Raw genomic sequence first — 24,196 nt, 5'->3', positions numbered from 1 at the left:
AATTTAATAATACCTAATTTCGTTATAAGCAAGAAAAAGCAGTTTATACATACAGATTAAGAGATCTTGTTCAAACTGAGTTATCAAAACAGAAGCAACTGCAACTACTTTGACTATATTGCCTCTTTAGTTACTCTTGAAGTTAAACTGACTCTTTATGCCCTAATAAAGTTTTTCTAACAGCATCCTTACATACATACATGCATACTTATGATATCAATATTAGAACTGTAAGCCTTTTAAGTTGGCTTTATAAATTTGATGTCATTCTGTGCCAAGCCAATCACACTAACTTACAGTGTCACTAACAAAACATCACTAGGACCAGCAAAAACCACCGAGACAGACAGAAACCACCCATACTACATTCTAGCTCACTTAGCAAAATGATCATCCAGACTTCAAGTTAGCCAAAGCCTCTCAAAACTCACAAAGCTCTGCTCTCCAGATTTCCAATGAGTACTTAATGCATACAATTAAATCCACAGAGAGGCAATCTATGTACCAAGCTACATCCAGATGTGTATGTATGCACACACGTACACACAGCCATTTCCATAAAAAGCTTCAAAGTGATTATGAATTACAGACAGGAAAATAATGTAACTTCCTCTGTGGAGTCTCATCCTAAAATAAATGTCCATATCATACAGTATTCATCCCCTATAACTTCCCTTATACAGAAAAGCTTTAAGTTGGATTTTCAGGACAGCACTCCAATTAAACATTGACACTTCAACCCAGAGTAAAAAATCTGAGTACATACAAGGTTCTGCTCACTGTGAAGGAAAAAGGGCCTTTACAGCCCATAGACATCTTCTTTTTAGTCTAAGTTTTACAAAACTTTAACGATTACCTTCATCAAAGTCTGCATCATCCTCTGTATGTTGAGGGAAAGGGAAGCAATTGGTGATTTCCAGTCTGTCATCCACCACAAGACCCAGCAGCACGCCTTGAACCACTTCATTCCCCTGTCCTTCTTCTTGGTAATGTTTAATGATCTTTAACACAACCTAGAACACAAAATGATAAAATCATAATATGCAATGCATTGTTTTTGTCCTCAAACCTATGTATCTGGAATTTTAAATTTGTTGCATGGTTTAGAGCTGCAAACCAAGTGAGCTTAAGCACCAGCAATTTTAATACAGGCTGAGGAACAGACAGCCATCCTAATATTACAGGGAAAAAACAAGACCATTAAATAAACCATCAAAATGCAGTTCTAAATCAATTTTCTGAAACACCATTCTAAAATGAAATATTGATCCTTTTTACTTTAGCTTCTTGCTTTAACTGTGAGCTTTTAACAGTATCTTGCAGGTCCAATAAGCCCCTCTTGAAGGAAAGAGGGCACAAATAACTAACAAAACATCTTAAAAAACTATGCAGAAACTGGTAGGAATTTTTTAAAAGGTGCAGATCCCATCAAATTTCAATTGCATTAATCTTCTAAAGTACATCTCACTGAAGTTTTACTTCAGATGATAGTTCAAGTTATATAATGTGAATGGCATGTCATAGGGTATTTAAGGAAAATCAATGATAAAAGAAAAAAAATATGCACAAATTACTCATAATATTTTTAACAACATAATTTCCACTTCCTTCCTTAAATCTGAACTCTACAATGAATAATTCTCATGAGATGATACTGTAAATTGGAACAGTATGAACTAAACCACTGAAAAACAGTCAGTCATTTGCTAGCAACACTTCATACTTGAATAACATTTTATACTTGACCAGAACTACAATAAGGTACGACACTAACCACAAACCTTGACTTGAAAGAACTTATGCTTTCTCCAGTGTAAGAGAGGTTTATTCTACTAAACCCTACTCCATCCACTCAAAATCCAACAGAAAATGCCTGATGATTGTTGTTTTCATTAAAGCAATACTACTTTAACATCTGCTGGCAAACAAACTTGTTTAGTAGATTTCAGCTCAACTGCCCTTAGAACAGGCTTTGTACAAGTACTGGCTTTTAGAGAACATTCTGCAGGGGAGGGGGGGGAGGAAGTTAGGCTCGTACTTACACATCAGGAGCATATATTTGTAGCTAGCTTTCTCCTTTGTTGATTAGCAGATGTCACTCTTTGTAAAACACCATTACTGTACTGAAATACCATAACAGAGATTAAATGAAAGAAAAAGGAGAGTAGAAGATATTTGCAAATGCATTGCCTTCTTGGGCTAAAATGGGAAAACGAGCTTCATACTTGGAGGCAGGGCAGAGAGGGTAAAACTGAAAAAAATACCCATTTCCAACTAAGTTGGATTTCAGTATCAAACTGGACTAACACTCACTGACTCCTTGTTCATTTACAGTATCACTCATTTGTGCTTCCTCTTTAATCTAGATATACTTGCAGTGAAGCTTCTCAATCATAGATAACATTTCACTCCAATACTCATTCACATCTGTCACTCAAATCCTTTGCAGCCACACCTTTTTATTCAATTTGCTAAAACAGGTCTACAGAGCAGAGACACAAAGAGATACTTTGGTTATATACATGTTATTTCATGGGAAAACAGCAAGGAAATTAGGATCAGTGGGCAGTGAAGCAGTATTTAACAGTGATGGAAACAATACAGCAACCACCAGTTTGAGATCACCGGGGCACAGCAGATGAATAAATGAGTCAGCACATAAATAATGTTCAGCTTGCATTTAGTGTAAAGCTAAGGTTAATCATACATTTGCCATAAGCCCTGTCTTCCACAGCCATGGCATCCCTAACTAGGGATGCCATGGCTGTGGAAGACAGGGCTTATGGCAAATGTATGATCTTCCCATGGCTGTAGGAAGACAGGGCTTCTGTGCCAGAACACAGCACAGAGGGCACTCAGTTGTCTTCAACTACTCTCAGCATCTTCACAGTCTTGTAAGCTTCACCTTTTCCAGTAGTTTTCTCTTGAGCTCTCTATGCACACTGAGTGTCCCTGTTAATGTATTATTTGCCTGTTTGACTTCATTTCAGGAGCATTTGTGACACAATGCCAATTTGCTGCAGCGTTTCTGATGATAATTGCTCACAGAAAGCAGTCACAAATGAAACAAGCATGGGCTGTCACAGAGTATCAATGACTTTTCAGAGGAAGAAAACTAGGAGTTCAAAGCTCTTAAATGTTAACCACGTACCCCAATACACAATGAAGTTATTACACAAGCCTGCACTTTTCAATCTCCAGCCTAAGACCAGAGCAGACATTATCCAGGGAGACACAGACCCCAGGGATTTAAGCCTACCTACAACCTCATTTTCCAGCAGAGTCTGAGAAAGGGAGCAGAGAAGTTCATGAACTCAATACTCCAAATTTCACAGCCACTAGGACACTGCAGAAGTTTATGTTTATGACTGCACTGGAAAATACATTAGCTACCGAAATCACTTATAAAAAGATGCATCCAACGACACAGGATTTTTGTTTTCGTTTTGTTCTTTGTTCTGGACAGTTTTATTAGCACTTAAGACACCAGTCTTTTGTACAGCAGACTCTTCAGCTCAGATTGAAAAACCTGCCACCAAAACACTACCATATGACCAAGCAGGAAATGTGCTCTGAAACTTGTATTTCAGTACCAAAAACAGATCTGCAGGTGTAAAGCAGAGCTACTTCTCTAGTAATAACATCAGCTACAACACACAAAACGTAATTTCCATTTGTTTGCTAGTCTAGGTACAGCAGGAAGAGCTGACCACTACGCAAACACCCATGCCATAACATTTCAATACTTCATACTGAATAAACCACATATACTCAAGAAAAATGAGCACTAACTTCTATCTAGACATTTCCTAAAAGAAAAAAATGTTATGTTTGTGAAGCATGGGAACAGAATCAGAGCAGTTATATTGGTCTGAAAATAAATGTAGTAAATGTTAATATAAATAATGCAAGTAATGCAGCACATTGAAAAGTATCAGTTTTTTCCAAGTAACACTTAAAAAAAATCCCAAAGACATTTAAATGAACACCAGTATAAGCATCTTTCGGTCAATGCTGACTCACCTTCCAAACACCATTTATAATTCCCATCCAATTATTCTCCGAATAGGAGATATTGCTCCTTTGTACAAGCTATAAATTATTTTAAATACCCATAGACCCTTCACTGCTATGCCATAGCTACACAAAATTAACATTTATCCAAACCAAACCATTTCAACTGCTGCTGTTACTAAAGCAATGCAGCTGGCCAGCCAGGAAAGGTTATGTTTTTAAGGAGAAAATGTATCAAATAACAAAAAATCCCTCCGATTTCTAAACTCTAATACCCTGAACACAAGTCAATAAACATATGCAGCACAATTTAGTAAATCAGCATGTAAGAAATATTCAGGTACATAATGACTCTTTAGAAAAGAATATACAAGTAATTCCTAAATAAAACTCAACAGTCCCCCCAGCCTTGTACATTTAGTGTTCAAAACACCAAAGTAATTTAATCACTTGGAGTAGCCACTTATCAGATTTTAATGACCATTAATCCTTAATTAAAAAAAAAACAACTTTGCAATTCTGCAGTGCTTATAATTTCTAAATCTTCAAAGCACTGCTCAAACATTAAGAATAAAGTTAAACTAAAAAAAAAAATTAAAAAAATGTAAAAGCCATTCTGAAACTATTAAGAACATCAAAGATACATATTTTAACTGCATACTGCCAAATTTTAAATTGGGCTACATCCCAACATCATAGTTGCTAATTTCAAAAGTTTGTAATTCACTACAGAAATACATGTAACAGGAACCCACAGCTGAAGTATCACGAGCCTTTGGGGGAAAATTCTGTGAAGATCCCACTGTAGGGACATGAATATACCAAGATGCACATTTCTGCATTTATCTAAAGAGAAACAACAGCAAATCAAAGCACTGAGGATTCATTTACAGCAGTGTCCCAGAGAGCTGAATGTCACCACATTGAAACCAGATTGCAGTACCTGTGCCCTGCCTTGCACATGTGAAATCAAACAAGAAAGAGCTCCTGTTAGCCCAGCGAATACATGATATAGCACACTGATCTACAGTCTTAAACTAAGTATTTATATCTTTTTAAATGCTTAACATTTTTTGCCACCCAAGAAAGCTTTGTGGTCACAACCACTGGCATCAATTGCCAGCATCTGGGGAAGAGGATGGGGAGAGTCTGAATAACTCTGGGTGACGCAGCCGGTGTCAGCACGGACTGGCTCACTGCTCTCAGTGCTTAACACCACGACACTGTGACCCACAGTCAGCTTGGCAAAAGGGTCTCAAAGCTGTGACTGTCAATCATGTGTGACACACTTTGAATGCATCCATATCACACATGTGCCTTCTCCACACAAACCCTTAAAACTCAAACCATGAACTTTTATATATCAGTGTTTCAGCATGAGCCATTTTACTTAAACTCCTAGCATAACCCAGATTCAAGAAAGAACTGGTAACACAGCTTTGTAAATGGACACATAACAATGTTAGTCATTACTAACAATGACTCAGGCAATTGTGTTAACCCCAGAGTTGCCTGGAATCAACATCTTCTTGATATACCTAAATGGTGTGTATATGTATGGCATATATGCCACCTCTGGATAAAGAGTTGAACTGTTTAGCAATTAATATCCACATGAAGATATACCACATTTTACTGTAATTTAGAGTCCATGTCTCCTTCTCCAGGTAGCCCTACACCAAAAGCAAATCTACAGCTGGTGGTGTGCTGAAACAACCAATTAGCTATGCAAAAATGAAATTTAATTAAACAGCTCTGAAATACCCAAGTAAGCATGGAATGGCTTTGTTTTTAAACCAAGACTTGGGAAAAAATACAAAAACCCTAGATATCATGAAACATGAGCAATGTTAACATTTTAATAGCTCCAGATGAGGTTTTTACACACTACAGATAAGTGCTTATCCTACAGTTACAAAAGACAAGTTCTGGAAGCTGACCAAAAAAACTTGCCTTGAGCTGATTTGTCTCCTGGCTACAGCACCATTTGATAAGACAATAACAGAGACTCTCAACTTTCCTGCCAGGAGAAAAGGAACTCTGAAGTAAATTAAAGATATTACTGCAACGATTAACATTAAGAGAACATATGTCTGATACACGACACACTCTTCCACATGATTAAGGAGACAGATGTTTACACACACATTGGAAATTCCACCTTAATCAGGGCAGTGCACAGAAATGGGTTCTAGAAAGCACTGTGACAGATAACATGTCAGAAGTAAGTACAGAATCAACAGGTTGATACCCTGGTCTCAGAACTGCTGGATATGAACCTTCATGGCACAAGACTTGCCACCACATAAAGTCATGGCATGAACCCAACACCAAGCTGAGCTGAGTGGCTGACAGTCCTGAGGGACAGAATGCCATCCAGAGGGATCTGGACAAGCTCAAGAAGTAGGCCACAGGAACTGCATCAGATTTTGCAAGGGCAAGGGCAGGGTGCTGCAGCTGGCTCAGAGCACAGGCGGGGGGATGGGCACACGGACAGCAGCCCTGGCCAGCAGGACTTGGGGCGCTGCTGGATGTGAGGCCGGGCATGAGCTGGCACTGGGCAGCCCCAGGCCACAAAGCCGACAGCTCCTGGCTGCATGCAAGGCAGAGGGGGCAGCAGGTCAAGCAGGTGACTCTGTCCCTTCTGCTCCAGTCTCATGAGATCCCACCTGCAGTGCTGGGTCCAGCTCTGGACTCCCCAGTGCAGGAAGGCCAGGGACCTGTTGGAGTGAATCCAGAGGAAGCCACCAAGTTGCTCAGAGGGATGGAATACCTCTCCTGAGAGGAAAAGCTGAGAGATTTGGGCTTGTTCAGCCTGGAAAAAAAAGGCCTTGGGTTGACCTGACTGTGGCCTTCCAGCACCTGCAGGGAGCCTACAAGGACAGTGGAGAGGAATTACAAGAACATGTTGTGACAGGACAAGGGGGAATGGCTTCAAACTTAAAGAGAGTGGTTCTAGATCAGATACTAGAAAAAATGCTCAACTGTGAGGATGGTGAGGCACTGGCACAGGGACACTCCATCCCTGAAGGTGCTCAAGGCCAGGTTGGATGGAGCTCTGAGCGACCTCCTCTTGTGAGAGGTTTCCCTGCCCATGACGGGGGGCTGGAACTACATAATTCTTAAGGTCCCTTCCAACCCAAACCATTGTATGAAACTAAAGATTAGAGGTGAAACTGAATTTTGCATGTTATACTAATCTCAATATATGACAATTTCTACTGATAAACACAGAATTCACTTAAATGCATATTCCAGCTTATTTGCAGATATCTTTGAATTTTTCTAGATTCTCTTATTGAACAGGACTGCATTTTTGACCATTCCTGACATGATGGATGTCTAGACATTTTTTCTTTTCTTCATCATACTCAACTTTAGAATAAAAGTTCTTAAAGCTATTAGACCAATTTTATCTCAGAAGAAGTAAAAGAAAAAAACAATTTTAAATAATTTTCTATTAAGACCTTCAACATCTTAAAGTAATTATTTTGGCAGATATCTTCAATTCTAACTATGTTTGGTGGCCAAAAAAAAATTTAATTCCCTGAGAAGTAATCAAAATCTACTTAATCTAAACATTCTGTTGAAAAACCTAAGGCCAAGACTGAGTAGACTTAAAAGCAAGGTAACTTCAGAAGAATGTAGTTCTGAGCAGCAAATTCAGAAACAACAAGCCTTAGCCCTCACAGTTCTATCTAGCAAGTGTAGCAGTCATCCTTTGGACAGAAGACCTCAAACACTCCACAATAATTTTCCTTTATCTTGACTTGCCAGAGTCAAAACAGCAACATTTATGAAATCTTTGTAAATACAGTTCTTGGAATAGTAAGCTTACATTTTATGTCACTCAACACCTAATTCAACACCAGATGTTAAAATCTTATTTCTGAACTTGACAAAAATTTGGGGCTTAAAAACAATAATTACATAGGAGCATAACAGAACGATGCATGCAATTTCATACCATCTCAATTGGGTGCAAATAGCAAAACATCCTTTTGATATGAGCAGAGGTTTCTTGGAGCTGAGCCTAAATTCACCAGCACTGAACAATGTGCACTGATCTCATGTGGGCCTCAAGCAGAAAATGCTACATAGATTTTTTACACTGAAATTATAAATTATAGGAGTCTGTCAACTTTGTCTCATGTAGGTGCTCAGCACCAAACCATTCTGGAAACCCAGGTTAAATTGAACAGAAAATTGTCCACCTTGAATATGGGGGGATGATACTACATGCTTCTGTACTACATTAATATTTTTGAGTATTAGGAAGCACATGAGAAGCATCCAAAGCTTTTTGATCTCTGGGTGTCTTATGACATCAGTTAGTACCATAACACTTGCTTAGTTTGTAAACCTCAAGACTTCAAATTATTTAACTGCAAGAGGGAATATCAGTAACCTTTCTGCTCCACAATATCTACATGAGGCTAAAGAAAACTACCCAAATCATAACAGATTATTGATGTAACAAGTCTTTTCTGTCACTTCTGCCTGGTTTAGGAACCATTTTCCCCTGTAATGACAGGAATCTAGATGGTTTTCCAGACTACCTCTTACTTATAGCCATCTCACTTTCCTTCAGCATTTGGTTAGGGCTTCTTTCCAACAGGACAAAGAAGGTGATAAGACCCATATACAGCAATAAATCAGATATAACATCCCTTGTCACTTTATTTCAGTAAGTGGCTGACTCAAAGCACAATTTTTAGTCAGTGACTGGCCAAAAGGCATTTTGTCATTCTTCCTGAACATTAACTGCTTATGTGCACTGTTTGTAGCACGGCTGAAAAAGCTGTACCTTGCTTATCCTGAAGCTTAGTCTAGAAAAAATAGACATTCTGTTAATTTTTCACTTTCTGAACACTCTTGCATAGATTATGTGTAGCTCAGCAGCATGCTCAACACAAACTGCAAGCAAAGCTTCAATCACCACCAAAATATTCCACAGAAAACACTTGTAAAGCACCTGCTCTTTCAGTTGCTTTATTTCTCTTTTTAAGAAGAATTACTTCCAAACTGCTGTGACTCGAGAGCTCTAGAATTTCCCTAATAGCAGAAGGGAAAACCATTCTACCAAGAAGGGGGCCTCCCTACAGGGACACAGCCTGGCTGCCCCTGCAAACAGCACCCCACTTCCAGTCAGGCTGGCTGTTCCCACAGTGCAAGCCCAGATCCTACAGGCACTGCCAAGTCATTGACACACAGGCTATTCACCCACTGGAAGCAAGCTGAGCTGCTGCAAACATGGGCTAGCTGCTCCCTCATTCTATTACTGGGACACTTGCAAAGTCATAAAGATTTTTTTAAAAAATCATAATCTACAAAAAAAGCTACTTCAAATTACAAAAATTACTGATTTCATGTAAAACCAGACACAGAACATGAAACATTTCTCAATACCTAGAACTAAAACTGGTTAATATCCAAAATATAAAATGGAATAGACAAACTGAGACAAGACTCCACAGGTAGGTGGAGTTCAGACTGAAGAACTGAAATAGTACAGACACCAAGGCTGTTTCTGCACAAGTTAAACATTAGAAGGGAGGATTACTGGGTTTTGGCTAGAGGCGTGTTGGGTTTTCATAGGCTGTGGTTTTCCTTGACTCTGCCAGGAATTTACATTCATCATGTCTTGTAGGTACCATGAAATATCTGTTTAAGTCATTTATTTACTCATGTCCAAGTGAGCTGCTTGTTCTTGCAAAAGGAAGCAGTTAAACACAAACTGCAGCACATCAAAGGAAAAACTATTTAAATAGTGGAGAAAAGCAAAGGTTATTAAAACAGAAAAATACTGAATGGTAATCAAGGTGTGTGTTACCAAATAGACCCATCTCTTCTCCCTTTTTGTCCCACTACATTTGAGTTTTACAGTAGTTCAGGCTAACAACCATCTAACCATCTCCAGGGTTAATCACAAGCCATTAGCACACTTTAATATTGACTCAATGTAAGTAAAAATGCAGAATTACATGTGCACAGCCATTGCTGTGCTCACATGCTGGTAAAACACAGTTCTCTGCAATGCAAAGTTTCATACCACATTTCACAGCACATGGATTCCTGCACATTCCCATGGAAACCATCAAGGCCACGGGCACTGCAGAATCACTTCCTTACAGAAACCCTTCCATAGGACAGCCCCAGACCTCGTGGTGCAAGGGCAGGGCATTAGACATGGCCAGCACACTGACAGGAGGCAGAGGTAGTGATGGGATGAGATTAGCATCCAAAATTCTGCTGGTTGCAAGAGGGATGGAGCATTTCCCCACGACTACTTAGTATATTATTTCTTCTGTTTCCCAAATCTCAGCGAACAAAACACTTTTGAAAACATTCAGTAGTTCAGGCAGTTTTTGCAAATTGCCAATACAATTCATATTTATTATTCTTAATGAATTCAATATCTAGCCATCATTTCAAGAATGAAAGCTAAGGAATATATTCCTTCAGAGCACAACATATGGAAATTATATACAAGTGGTATAGACAGGCACAGTTTCAACATTTTCTGCTCGAAACACCAGAACTTTGTATTTATCCTTCAGCACACAGTGGATAAAATGTTCTGTGTGTTAGTGAATACCAGTGTTCACATTCATGGTGCACAAGCAGTGTATTGCAAGTACAAGGTTTTCTTCAGCATCAACTTCTAGCAGCTTCCTACAAAAAGATTTAAAGATAATAGCCAAAAGCAGCAGTAGCAATTTTATTTAACAGTCTATTCTTTAATCAGATTGTGTCAGACTGCTACCATTTTGAAGTTGAAGAAAAACTGCAAGACAGTTACTCTTATCTATTTGACCTTCAAAAATCAGCAAAGGCAGACCTAGATCGGGATGAGGGAGTAGGAGTTCCTCTGAGACTACTGATCTTTTCCAAAAAACATACCCTGCACAACAAAACTGGAATATGCTATTTAAGGGTGTGTCTTTAAAGCATGACTTCCATATGCATTCAACAGATGCTTCCAAGTAACCAGTAAAATCCCTACTGGAATGACTTCCATATCATTTTAATAATTTATAACTTTTTGCACAATTATTTTTTCCACACTGAAACACTCAGCCTTCCTGGCAAACACTTGTTTATGTGCTAAGGGGCTGCAACAGAGACAGATCCTCCTAGTAACAGCCAGTGCAATCCAGAGAACCAAGCCGGCATGGAGTCTCAGTTTTCCTGCTGACTTAAAAGTATAAAATTGAGGGGAAAAAAAAAAAGCCCAAACCATGAACGTCAGTTATTGCTTTAGCTTTCCCATCTTTCGAACAGAGATTTGCCTTTGTGTCATCATCTGAACACTGCCACATGAAAATCACTTCCAGCAGAGTTCCATTTCTAATAACAGCTACTGTGACAAAGAGATTAAAAACAACCATTCTAAATTTTATCACTCAGAGTGCCAATGGAGAAGGCCGTATGGCTTTCAAATTGCTTCCAAGGAGTGATGACAGCTGCAGTAAATATCCTAGGTCTCATCTAAAGTTTAAAAAGCTTTAAAACAGCTAATTTTCTTTGCATTGATAATAATGTAGTAGTAAAAAATCCCAAGACCCAAGTATTCAAAACTCAGCCCTACTTTGAAGAAGCATTTTGTCAGACTCCATACTTTCCTCAGGTATGCACAAAAAACCCCCAAATAATGATAAGTGATTTACACCTCCATGTTCCCAAACATCAAAGAACTTGCTAAACAGGAAGGGGTATGAACACTGCTTCTTGCCCAGATATGGGCTCCAAGGAACAGGAAGGATGCGCAGCTAAAACACTGCAAAGCAGGATACAACATGTGAGCAGAACAAAGGCAAAGACCAACAAGACTTACATGCTCAAAGCAACATCCACACACTCTCTGTCCAGAAAAAACCCCAAATATTTACAAAAGAGAATTAGCCTGTTATTGCATGCACAAAGTAAAATTCAGGCACATCTTCAAACTCCAGTGAGTAAATAAGCCTGCCTATTAACTTTAAAATTTGATAAAGCCAAAAGAAATTAATAGAATGCTTATCTGAAATAAATATCCATACACAAGTCATTCAAAAATATTCCCACACTTATGCTGAAGTAACTTTGTGTATGCACGTTAAAAAAGACATTATCAAAGCTAAGCTCTACTGCCTTTGTTTTGGATTATTGAATAATCATACAAAATACTAACAAGAATATTTATTATATGAGTCTAAATTTTTTCCATTTGATACATTAACAATTAATTTACTTTCCATTAAGCTGGTATGATTTTTTTATGTGGTAATGTAATTAAACTGTTGTACACTGTTGGTAAAGTCAGTATCACATCTCTGCAATCTTAATGCTGCTGGAAATTTAAAAATAATATGAAAGGAAAGTATGCTCAAAACTATACCATCACTGAGAAGGTATTCTGAGCTTGTGTGTAAATATGGAAAAACAACATCCAAAAGGAACCATATCCAAAAAATATCTCTGGCAAAGAAAGATTAATGATAAAATACTATAGCAACAATAACCTGAAGATACACAATCCTTTTTCAAAGATTAGGGGACCAAAAAAAGTTTGCTCCTCTTCCTACAAGATCTTCCATACAGTCTGTAAGATTTATTTAAAAGGTGGAAGAAAAAGTCCAGAGACTGAATAGGGTCTGGGAGGTGTTCACTTCATACACACCACCAAGGGCCTCTCAGTACCTGTACCCGCTGGGTCTCTCCCTGGGGCCTGCAGCTCTGTGTACACTTCTCTCACCCACACCACACTGAATGCCAGCTGCACAGCTCAGATTTTTTTACAATAAACTGAAAACCAAAGGAGAACATTTCACAAGGTTCAGTGTGCAAGCAGACATAATGCACTGAATTGCACTCAGCAACAAAACCATCACTGGTCACCTCCCAGCACACAAAGTCAAAGCTAACACCAATCAGCACAAAAGGCCATGATTACTACCTGCTGCATTTTAGATGTAACATTTTAGTCACTAAAAGTTAGGAATTATTTGAAAGATATCTGATGGAAATACTCGTCCTCAGTATCAAGACAAACAAACAGGAACCACAAGAGCACGATCTGCTGTTTTCACAGGAGCTATGAATTCACAATTACCATGCCAGAGACCAGTTTGATATGCACATAAGAGGGCCAAAAATCAGAGAATTTGAACTGCAAATGACAGCAATGTAAAGGGCAACACATTATTCCTCCCTGCATGCAGCAAAAGAAAAGCCTGTTTTGAACTAAGATTTTCCCCTTGAAGTCTTGAAGTGTAACACTGCTGAACACATTTAAGGCACCTCCACATTCAGAGTAACTCCTTCTGTCAGCACACAAGTTTGATGGCATGAAGCGATACCAGATGTTGCAGTTCCAAATGCCTCACCAGGGTCCACTTACCATGGCACTTAGGAGATGCTGAGTGCACCACTGCACTCTTACAAATCATTTAAAGTTTGTGCTCTGCTAGCACATATCCCCTCCTATCCACTGACAAAACACTGAAATTTGCATTCTCAGAACATCATGATATGGGTACTTTACCCACTGCAGTTCAAGAAATTTCACTAAGCCTGAAAATTGTTATATTCCAAGGAGGCTCTTGCCCTTTTAACTTACCAGCACATATTAATGCTTTCTCTTCTGAATTTAAGCACAGATTATATGTCAGAAGTTCCCTTCTGGGTTAGATTCATGCAACTCATTGTTAATACATGAAGATTAATAGAATATAAAACAAAGCTCTACTATCTTCTCCATGGTTCAAGGTATCCATGAATACATCAAGCCAGTATTCAATCCACACACCAACTCTCAGAGCCAGCACAATGTCATCTAAGTCTTTAGGGAAACAGGTCAAGGAAAAGTCAACAAGATTAAACTTCAAATTAAAATTCCATTTTAACTCCTTTGGAAGAAACACAAAATACAATACAGCCTGAAGGATGTTATATCCTAAAATACTCCTCTACAGCTCTGCAATGTCAGAAACGCTACAAATGACAGCAGGCAGAACCCACCACTGTGCATTCTTGCAAAGTCTTCAGAAAGGGTAAAGAAGGTAAAAAAGAAACACAAGAAATGCTAGGGAAAGCACAACATTCACAATTCAAGAAATGTCAGAGATTTCAGCCAGCTCAATACAGGCTTCACCAGTACAACAAAATTACAAAATTTACTATGGAAATTGATTCTTTTCTTTCTATAGTGTCAAAAGTTGTCATTTTAAAAAGTCCTTACACAAGCATTTACATGCAAAGTCTTAGAAACCGATTTTCAGTAATCATGGTACCTTATTTCATTTACTGTGGTCAAACATATCATCCGGAAGGGCTCCTCCCTACAAACAGTTGAGGGTACAGTCCAATGTACCCAACCCCTTTATGGCAAAAATGGATGGTAATTAAAAAAAGGCACAAGTGTGACAGTGTTCACAGGGGTCTTAGGATGAGAGAAGAGATGAGAATCTGACTCCATGTTTCAGAAGGCTTGATTTATTATTTTATGATATATATTATATTAAAACTACACTAAAAGAATAGAAGAAAGGATTTCATCAGAAGGCTAGCTAAGAATAGAAAAAGAATGGAATGATAACAAAAGCTTGTGTCTCAGACAGAGTCCAAGCCAGCTGACTGATTGGCCATTAATTAGAAACAAGCACATGAGACCAATCACAGATGCACCTGCTGCATTCCACAGCAGCAGATAACCATTGGTTACATCCTGAGGCCTCTCAGCTTCTCAGAAGAAAAAATTCTAGGGAAAGGATTTTTCATAAAATGTGTCTGTGACACACAAGCAACTTAAATATCACAATTATGAACAGAGCAACCACTGAAAAAGAATTCAAAAATTATGTGAGAGGTTTTTTGAACATGTAGACTCATATATTCTTATCTGTGTTATTGTAAGTAAGTAAATAAATCCTCTATATATACTTACCACAGATAAGAATACAGAGCACTAGGCACACCAGAGCATCACCAAATCAGGGATGATGTAATGAAGCTTGAAGTAACAATCTTTGATTAAATCACTCATACCTGACACAAGAGAATGTGGCACTATAGCCCCACTGCACACAGGCAGACAAGGCCTACAACTTCTAACCATCCCCTTGGCATATTTATGTTTTGGCCAATGTATGTTTCTATTTACTCCAAACAAACTTACAAACATATCTTAAGGTGTAGTGGCAATTTCTTATTAGTATTGAGGGGTTTGCACATCAGCAGTTATGAAGATATAAGAATAGAAACCTACATAACTTTTGCTACTTCCTACAATATGTAAAAATTGTGTGCAATGGACATATGTGTAAAAAGAAATCACACGCAGTGGTTGAGTAAAGAAGGAACCATCATTGCCATTAGTGAAATGATAGAAGCAATGCACATATGAATGCTTTAGCATGAGCTAAGGATCTTGTTATATTACTTTGCAAGAGCCATGCATAAGCAAACCTTCTTCAGTCAGGTAACACTGTTCTTCAGAAGCATTTCTGCGTGTGTTGTTTTTTGAATGTGTAAATAAATGCAAGGGCAAGATTTAAAAAGTAATTTTGGAGCTCAAGAATTTAGTTACATGAATTTAGGTAATTTTACCTTCTTCCCTAGAATAACCTCATGCAGAAGCTTTGCAGAGAATGAAACACCTTCCCTTGTAGTAAAAACACAGTCCCTTGTAACTACTCCGAAGGCAAATGTGATTAATAATAACACTTATCTGGCCTAGCAGCACATCTGCCTTGCTAAGAGTACCCCACCTCCCATCCCAGAGCTGCTATTTTCCAGAAGAAATTTTCCATAAATCCATCACCCACACTTTATTGGTCTGACACAACCCACAATCCCACATGAAGTATCTGGTTTTGGATATTAGTTCAATTTCTGAATGACACAGACTTTGATGCTCATCATGTAAAAATGCTACTTACTTACCCTACCAATCATATTGTGCCTTTGAATGACACACCAGCTCACTTCTGCCTTCACAGTTTTCTATGTTGCCAGATATCACCACTAAAATCATCAGAAATGCATAAATATGCCAAGGAATCCTCCTTAGGTGCAATTTTAGACAGTGTAGTAGGGTTAGAAGTTTCACCAGGGAAGCATTTTAGAGAAGTCTCCAAGACTTGATGGAAATCTAGAATTTTCTGTTAACCCAAAAATCATTCAAAGGAATAATTATTTCTTCTGTCCTAAAATACATCAGCTTATAGATGCAATTTCTTACTGAAGGAAAATACTATAATATCAGTGAACCAAATCTGATTAATTTTATCAGCTGAATTACCAAATATTTGGTTCCCATTGCAGAATTTCCAGAATAGAACAAACCAGAGTCCAACAACACCTCTTGCAAAAAAAAAAAAAAAAAAAAAAAAAAGTGTAAGCAAATTATGGTAAGCAAATTCTGTATAATTATTTCTGACAGCTTGACAGCTTGTAATAATTATAGAATCAGAGAACTGTTTAGGAAAAGATCTCTTAAGATCATCAAGTCTCACCATCAACCATGAAACTAGGTATTTAAGTGCCACATCTACATGTATTTTCAAAGACTTTTGAGGAATGGTGATTCCACCACTCTGGGCCGCCTGTTACAATATTTAACCACCCTTTCAGTAAAGAAATTTTTCCTAATATCCAACTTAAACCTCTCCTGTACCAACCTGAGGCCATTTCCTCTTGTCCTATCACTGGTTACCTTGGAGAAGAGACCAACCCCACCTGGCTGCAGCCTCCTCTCAGGGAGTTGTAGGGAGTGACAAGGACTCCCCTGGGTCTCCTTTTCTCCAGGCTGAACAGCCCCAGCTCCCTCAGCTGCTCCTCACCTGAGCTGTGCTCCAGACCCTTCCCCAGATGAGCTCCAGGCCCTCACTGACTTCCTTGTAGCAAAGAGCCCAAAACTGAACATGGGGTTTGAGGTGCAGCCTCACCAGTGCTGTGTCCAGGGGACAGTCACTCCCCTGCTCCGGCCCCAGGCCAGGATGCCACTGCTCCTTCTGGACACCGGGGCACCCCCTGGGCACACGCTGGGCACACGCTGGGCACGTGTGGTTGCTGTCAACCAGCACCCCCAGGTGCAGTCACTCTTCCCCAAGCCTGTGCACTTCTGCAAACAAAAGCTCCCTCTGGGCTCCTTGACTGGAGAACACACGATGGAATATCCATTCAAATTTCTACAGCAGGAAGCAAAGACAACAGGATATCATATATGGCACTTAACCTGATCTTTTTGTCAGGATGGTCAAAAACAAATATGTGAATTCTTACATCTCACCTCAAGGAAAAAGCACATTTTATAACGTGCTTATAGAGGGTTATCTTTTATCCTGCATTTTCTAATTTCTTAGAAAGACCACACCACCTACATTGGAATCCATTTTCGTTCTGAGTTTATTTAAGAAATTGAACAGATTAAAATAAGAAAGAAGTTGACTCCAGAATGCTTTTTCTGTACCAGATTTTAAAAAGAGGCCCAAGAAGCAGACTTGCTGCACCATTACACATTATGGTAACATCCTGGCATTCAGAACTTCTTTTCATTACAATACTGAGGTTTTTTAACTTTATTATTCCTCTGAAACACCAAGCCTTCTAAACATATCACACTTCTATCACACTCTCACATAGAGAGACTACTGATGCATCTTCTACTTTGCACTCACAGACTCCAAAGCAAGGCACCTACACATGCCTCTGCTTTCAAAGCAGCCCCCCTTGAAGGGTTAATTGTGACACTGCCAGGAAATGGGACACCAGTGAAGAGAAAGAGATCACCAACTCCCCTGATGCCCTCCTGAATTCACAACTCTTGGTGTGCAATCACCCTGGCCATCACCAAGATGAGGAGGAAGTGCTGCTACTTTGTGAGAGCAGACATTTAAACCAGTGAGGTATCAGGAACACTTCAGAAGAATTTCAGTAAGACATCTGAAGGACTCATAACACAATTCACATTGTTTGCATGCCAATTTATGCCAACATTTCTCTCCATCACACATGTCAGAGAACTTTATGAACCAGCGCCAATATCCTGAGAACACTTTCTCTGTCTAGGAGACATCTGCAGGAGGTGGAAAGTTGAAAGCTTTCATAGTTTTCAATAAATCACCTCCCTCTGTACTGACTCCATCTGAGAGGCACCACTGTGCTGGACCAGAAGAAAATACAAGGAGAGGGAAAAAAAAAACATGAAACAAAACAAAATCATAAGCATTTGCTGGACTGTCAGAAGCAGAGCATCAGGTCACAGCTGATCTGAATCAACAGCAGCTCACAAAGCAGATTATATGCCTGACAGAGAACAACCAGGAGCAAAATGAATCAAATTTACCAGTTGTTATCAAAGTGTATGGCACCAGCCTGCAGCAGGAGCAGCCTGCTATCCACTGCTGGCTTTTTTGGAACATTTCACAGTTCAAAAAAAGTGGTCAGTTTTCACCACTCCTTGAAAACGCTCCATGCACCAAAGCCACAGGCACACAGACAGCTGGACACAACAGGGCAGCAAAAATGTGATTCAGATTTCCTCTTTCACAAGACCTACTACACACAAATAAATTATTCTCCATCTTCCCAAATATTTACTACACTGTGTATCTCCAGGATAAGTGCAGAAGTTTACCACTAAAAGTGTCAAGCAAGCATCAAAGGTGGTCTCAAAACTATGATCTTCTTTCTCATAACCAGGGTACCAACTCTCCCCTTCACACTCCAGCTGTACAGTGTTCTGTTGACACTTGGTAAAGATGGTGAAGTAATAAAACAATGTTCCTATCCTTAAGAAGTAACTTTTTCTCCTTGTGTCACTAACAGTATCCCCAAATCTCTAAGGCCTGAACCAACACGAAAAGAACCAGCAGCAAAGCCAAGAACCAACTTTAGCAGATGCTCTTCCACTTTTGGCCTGCACAGACTGTCTGTATTAGGATGGCTCTGCTCTCTGCTAAGCCACTTCACCCCTTTAGTTCAATTTATTTCTCACTAAGCAAAGGCAGGAGGTTCTGACAGCTCTGACAGAGAAGGCAAAAAGCACAAAGGGTGAGGGAAAACCCACCGTGCTTCTCAGCTCGTACACCTGCGGCATTTTCCGGGTAACTGGTACGAGTGTGAGCTATGAAAGCTGCAAAGAGCAACTCCGGGCACAGGGACGGCAGAACTGAACGGGGGAATGGGACATTATAGACAAATCACTCTGCGCTGGCCCGGCCTTGGCTGACACACCAGGGACGAGCACGGAGAGCCCGGGCAGGGGCAGGAAGCCGGGCAGGGATAAGAAACCGGGCAGGGGTAAATAAGAAGCCGGGCACGGGTAAGAAGCCGGGCAGGGGGTAAGAAGCCGGGCAGGGGCAGGAAGCCGGGCAGGGGCAGGAAGCCGGACAGGGGTAGGATGCCAGACAGGGGTAGGATGCCGGGCAGGGGTAGGATGCCGGACAGGGGTAGACAGCCGTTCCTGCCCCTCGAGAAGCGCCGCTCCCCGCAGGACACGAGGCTCCGCCGCGGCACCGCCCCACGCACGGGCCCCGCCGGCGGCTCCACGCGGCGATCCCGCCCGCCCCCCGCCCGCGGAGGCCCCGGGCCCTCTGCTCACCAGCCCGTCGATCTGCACTTGCTTGACGGCCGAGTCCCCCGCGGCGGCGGCTTTGCCTTTGCCCTTGGAGGCGCCGAAGCCGCCGCCGGTAGCGCCCGAGCCTTCCTTGCGCGACGCCATGGCTGCCCCGCACGGCCGGAAAGGGAAGCGCGCCACCCCGGAAGCGGCGGCGCGGCCGGGGCGCTGCGCGGCCAAACGGCCCCGGGCGGGAACGCGGAGCGGCGAGCGCGGGGTCCGGCATGGTGGCGGTGCCGGCTCAGGGCTGCGGGCTCGGCTCGGCCCGGGTGTGCCCGCAGAGACTGGGTCTGGGGCCTTGTGCCAGCTCATCCGGCATGCGACAGCCGAGACACCTTTCCCTGCTGGCTTTCCTCTCCACAGAATCATTTACCTTGGAAAAAGCGCCAGGATCATCGAGTCCATCCTATGAGCAGACACCACCTTGTCCCCTACACCATGGCACTGAGTGCCCATCCAGTGGTTAATCGCCCTTGCTGGGAAGGAATTCTCCCTGATGCCCAACCTAAAGCTCCCCTGGTACAGCTTGAGGCCATGTCCTCTGTTCCTGTCACCCATCCTGTCACTATTTACCTGGGAGATGAGGCCAACCTCTGTAGCCACATTTCTCCTCACAGAGAAAAGCAAGGCAATCTTCCTAAGAATATTTCTGAGATTCACATTCTCTGAACCTCAGAGAATGATCATAACAAATTATTATCTCATTTGCTGTGCCTGTGTTGTGCCAAAGTAGAATGCACTATGAAGATTGTTTAGCCACAGTCACAAGATTCTGTGCAGCTGGGGTGCAGAGTGGAGTGCTTGGCAGATTCAGTTTAGATGTAAGGCAATATAGTGTAATATAATATAGAATAATATAGTATAATAAAGTAATTAATTAGCCTTCTGATAAGATGGAGTCCTCCTCATCATTTCTCCCTGCCGTGGGGGTCGACCTGTTTCAATGGACCTCCATCTGGCTACAACCTTCTTTGGTTTCAAAATGTGGAATATGTAAAAAAAAAAAATTAAGAAAGGATATTCTTTGACATTTGTTCTTTGTTTGCCTTCAAGCCTAATCAACAAAAAAGGAGATTTATTCTGTGAATTAGATAGCAGCTAACAAGGTCTAAGCAATGTCCAGGCATTAGAAAGAAAAAATACTTGTTGCCTTGTTAAGGTTTAGTGCTGGATATTCTTCAGTGATCTCAGACCCAGGGGGAGGTTAACAAAGAGCTTGGGAAGGATGTGCCTCTGGCAGTGGACACAAAGAATGTGGAATTTATGGGCCACAAGGATATTTGGCAGAACTCCCAAGATAAGGAAGAAACTAATAAGGACAACTCAGCAACTGTGCTGCATCAGCTCCCATGGGGTAAAAAGTAATTCAGCAGTGGAAAATCATGACTCAAGAAAGCCACCAACTCAAAGGAAGATAAGGACTTAGCATGCAGACTAATTAACGTGGGAAGCAAGAGAATCATTAACCAATAGAAGACAGGATGCTAATTAATAAGAGAACTAAGTAACTTCTAACAAATGAACATTAGTGTCTTTGCTAAAATGTATAAATAGTGAAAAGTTTTGGTAGTCATTGTGCTGGCTTTGTGGATTTGCCACCCAGCACCCTTTTCTGCATAGAACTGTAAATAAATCAAATACCTGAACTCTGTGTGGATTGGCCTCTTGCACACTGGCTGAAAGAACCTGTTTGAGCAACACTTTCAGGGAGATGTAGAGAGCAATAAGGTCTCCCTTGAGCCTCCTTTTCCCCAGGCCAAACACCCCCAGCTCTCTCAGCTGCTGTTCATCAGCCCTGCGTTCCAGAGCCTTCCCAGCTCATTGCCCATCTCTGGACTCACTCCAGCCCCTCAATGTCCTTGTTCTAGTGAGGGGCCCAGAACTGAGCTCAGGGTTTGAGGTGTGGCCTCACCAGTGCTGAGGGGAGGGGAAGGGTCACTGCCCTGGTCCAGCTGCCAGCTGGCCCCTGGCAAACCATCTCTGGCAGCCCAGGAAGCTCCATCTGTGCATTCCATGGCCACAGCGGGCAGCTCTGATGCCACATGGGCCTCCAGGGAATTCCCAGCCCTGGGCTGCAGTGAGGGCTCCCCAGCATGGCTGAGGAGACTCTAGTCTTGGATTTTCACCTAATAAACCTGCAAGTGTTGAGGGAGATGTACTTCTAAGAGATTTGAAGGCTTTGTGTATTACCTTTACAAAAACCAAACTGCTGTGGAGTGACCTGAATCCCTGTCCTGAGCATGAATAACGAGGCATCAGTGCAAACTCTTAACATTACACTAATCCCTGAACTATAAACTTCACATGCAATTCTCAAGAATTGTTTGTGTTGCATTAAAACAGTTGCTTTTGCTGCTTTATATTGTTTGAGGTTAGGGTTTTTTTTGTGTGCTTTTTTCTAATTTAATTTCAAACTCTACTCTTCAAATTCCTTCTGAAAAATGCAATGCGCTGTGAAAGGCAGCCCTACCAAACCCCCCAAATCTGTTCAGACACTTTGCCAAATATGTGACTTCATAAAAATTTATCTTTTCAACAATGTAGTTAACAGTCATTTCTATTTAAGGGTGAGGAACATATTTTTCAACACCAATATTAAAATGTATGTGTATTTGCCTGCAGCCACAGACCCAACATTTGCCTATTCCTATAAAACAATTCTAACATCACTTAGAATAGTCCGTATCAGTTCCTTGCATTGCTGCTGGAACAAATTCAAGCAAAGAATCCAGTATAATAATCATCCCAGGAAGGCAAAATGTATCCTAAATGTCACTGATATCACTGACTAGAGCTGCATTGACCCTAGCAAGAAATCTGGACACCCAGCTCTGCTAAGGACACCTTGTGATAGATGTCTAAAGGAGGGTATGATGAATCTCACTTCACATTTTCCATTGGGAAAATAATTCTTAAATGGATATTGAAGGGGAAGTTCACAATGGCAGCATCACTGAGGTAAATAGGGCCTGTGCCCCAAAGAGACTGAAGTGCATGTGCAGTGGGATTGGGGGGTTTTTCTACAAGCAGTTTGTAGAGAGGCTGATGCAATAACAACTCTGAGCTTTAGGGCAGTGTGCTGTGGCCAGCAAGCTCAGCCATCATGTAGGTGTTGAACATTTGAGTCCTGCCCTTAGGTTTCCATGACTGAAGGCTGCACTCCCACTGGCATTGCCTTTTAAAGCTTTTCTAGAGAATGAAGTTGTTTAATTCAATATTATTGTTTCACTTAGCTGTTATATTAACATGAATATCCAGTTTTAACTCACAATATAAAGAGTCATAGAATCATTGAATACGCAGAGTTGGAAGGGACCCCCTCAGGATTATTGAGTGCAGCTCTGGCTGCACGGGACATCCCCAAGACTCACACCATGTGCCTGAGAGTGTTGTCCCAAAGCCTCTTGAGCTCTGTCAGGTGTCATGCCATGACCACTTCCCTGGGGGACTGTTCCAGTGCCCAAACACCCTCTGGGCGAAGAACCTTTTCCTGATATCTAACGGAAGCCTCCCCTGACTCAGCTTAATGCTGTTTCCTCATGTGCTGTCACTGGTCATGAGGGTGAAGAGATCAGTACTTGCCCCTCCACTTCCCCCACTGAGGAAGCTGTAAACTGTGTGAGGTCTCTCCTCAGTGTTCTCCAGGCTAAGCAGACCAAGTCACCTCAGCTGCTCCTCGTACAGCATCTCCTCAAGGCCCTGCATCACCTTGGTTGTCCTCCTTTGGATGCTCTTTAATGGTTTAATATCTTTTTTGTACTGTGGTAACTAAAACAGCCCCCAGCACTCGAGGTGAGGCTCCCCAGAGCAGAGCAGGGCAGGGCAGGGCAATCCCCTCCCTTGCCCAGCTGGCGATGCTGCCCCTGATGCCCCCAGGACAGGGATGGCCCTCCTGGCTGCCAGGGCACTGCTGGCTCATGTTCAGCTTGCCATCCACCAGGTCCCTTTCCATGGCTCTGCTCTCCAGCCTCTCATTCTCCTGTCTATGCACAGCTAGGGCTGCCCTGTCCTGGGTGCAGAATCCAGCACTTGCCCTTGTTAAACTAAATCTGGTCAAATAGTTTTAATTAAAGAAAACAAAGAGTAGGAAGCAGTACTGTGGTACAGTGATTTTCAACTCCCATCCATGGACTGCTGGAGATGTGTGGAATATTTCAAAGATGTTGTTGAAGGGTATTTAAATAGGAGAACATACTTTCTGAAATGCACAATGCTTTAACACTGGCAAATTCTTAGGGATCTGAAAAAGAATGAAAACTCCTGGGATAATACAAATGTGATGTATTACCCTGGCCTATGAAATTTCTGAACAGAAAATCAATCTAATAAAAAAACAAAAAACAAAAAACAAACAAAATCAAACTAAGCAAAACAAAAAAACAACCAACAACAAAAACAAAAACCCAAAAAACTACAAACCCAAAAAAACCTACCAAAAAACCCCAACAAGTAACTACAGCACAGAACATTACCATGTTCAGAGATATTGCTGTGGGAACTCAAAATATCCCTATTCAAGGGACTGGCATAGGGAATGCCAGAATAATTGAGTCAATTTTGTTAATTATGATTAACATGAAA

At 41.1% G+C, this 24,196-nt stretch overlaps 1 protein-coding gene across 1 annotated transcript in view; it reads right to left on the bottom strand.

Moving 5' to 3' along the window:
• EIF3H (eukaryotic translation initiation factor 3 subunit H) overlaps nucleotides 1-19,759 on the bottom strand; it is an 87,580-nt gene extending 67,821 nt beyond the window's left edge. The window contains exons 1-2 of the mRNA XM_005479557.3: nucleotides 19,601-19,759; nucleotides 857-1,013 (exon numbers count right to left, since the gene is read on the bottom strand). Of these exons, the coding sequence (XP_005479614.1) occupies nucleotides 857-1,013; nucleotides 19,601-19,720 (277 nt within the window). The 5' untranslated portion in view covers nucleotides 19,721-19,759. The remainder of the gene's footprint in view (nucleotides 1-856; nucleotides 1,014-19,600) is intronic.
• Between the last annotated feature and the right edge of the window lie 4,437 nt (nucleotides 19,760-24,196).

This window comes from Zonotrichia albicollis, chromosome 1 (assembly GCF_047830755.1).
Source record: "Zonotrichia albicollis isolate bZonAlb1 chromosome 1, bZonAlb1.hap1, whole genome shotgun sequence".
Taxonomy (NCBI): Eukaryota; Metazoa; Chordata; class Aves; order Passeriformes; family Passerellidae; genus Zonotrichia; species Zonotrichia albicollis.
Note: the sequence above shows the minus strand (reverse complement) of the source record. Positions and strands in the feature narration are given on the sequence as shown.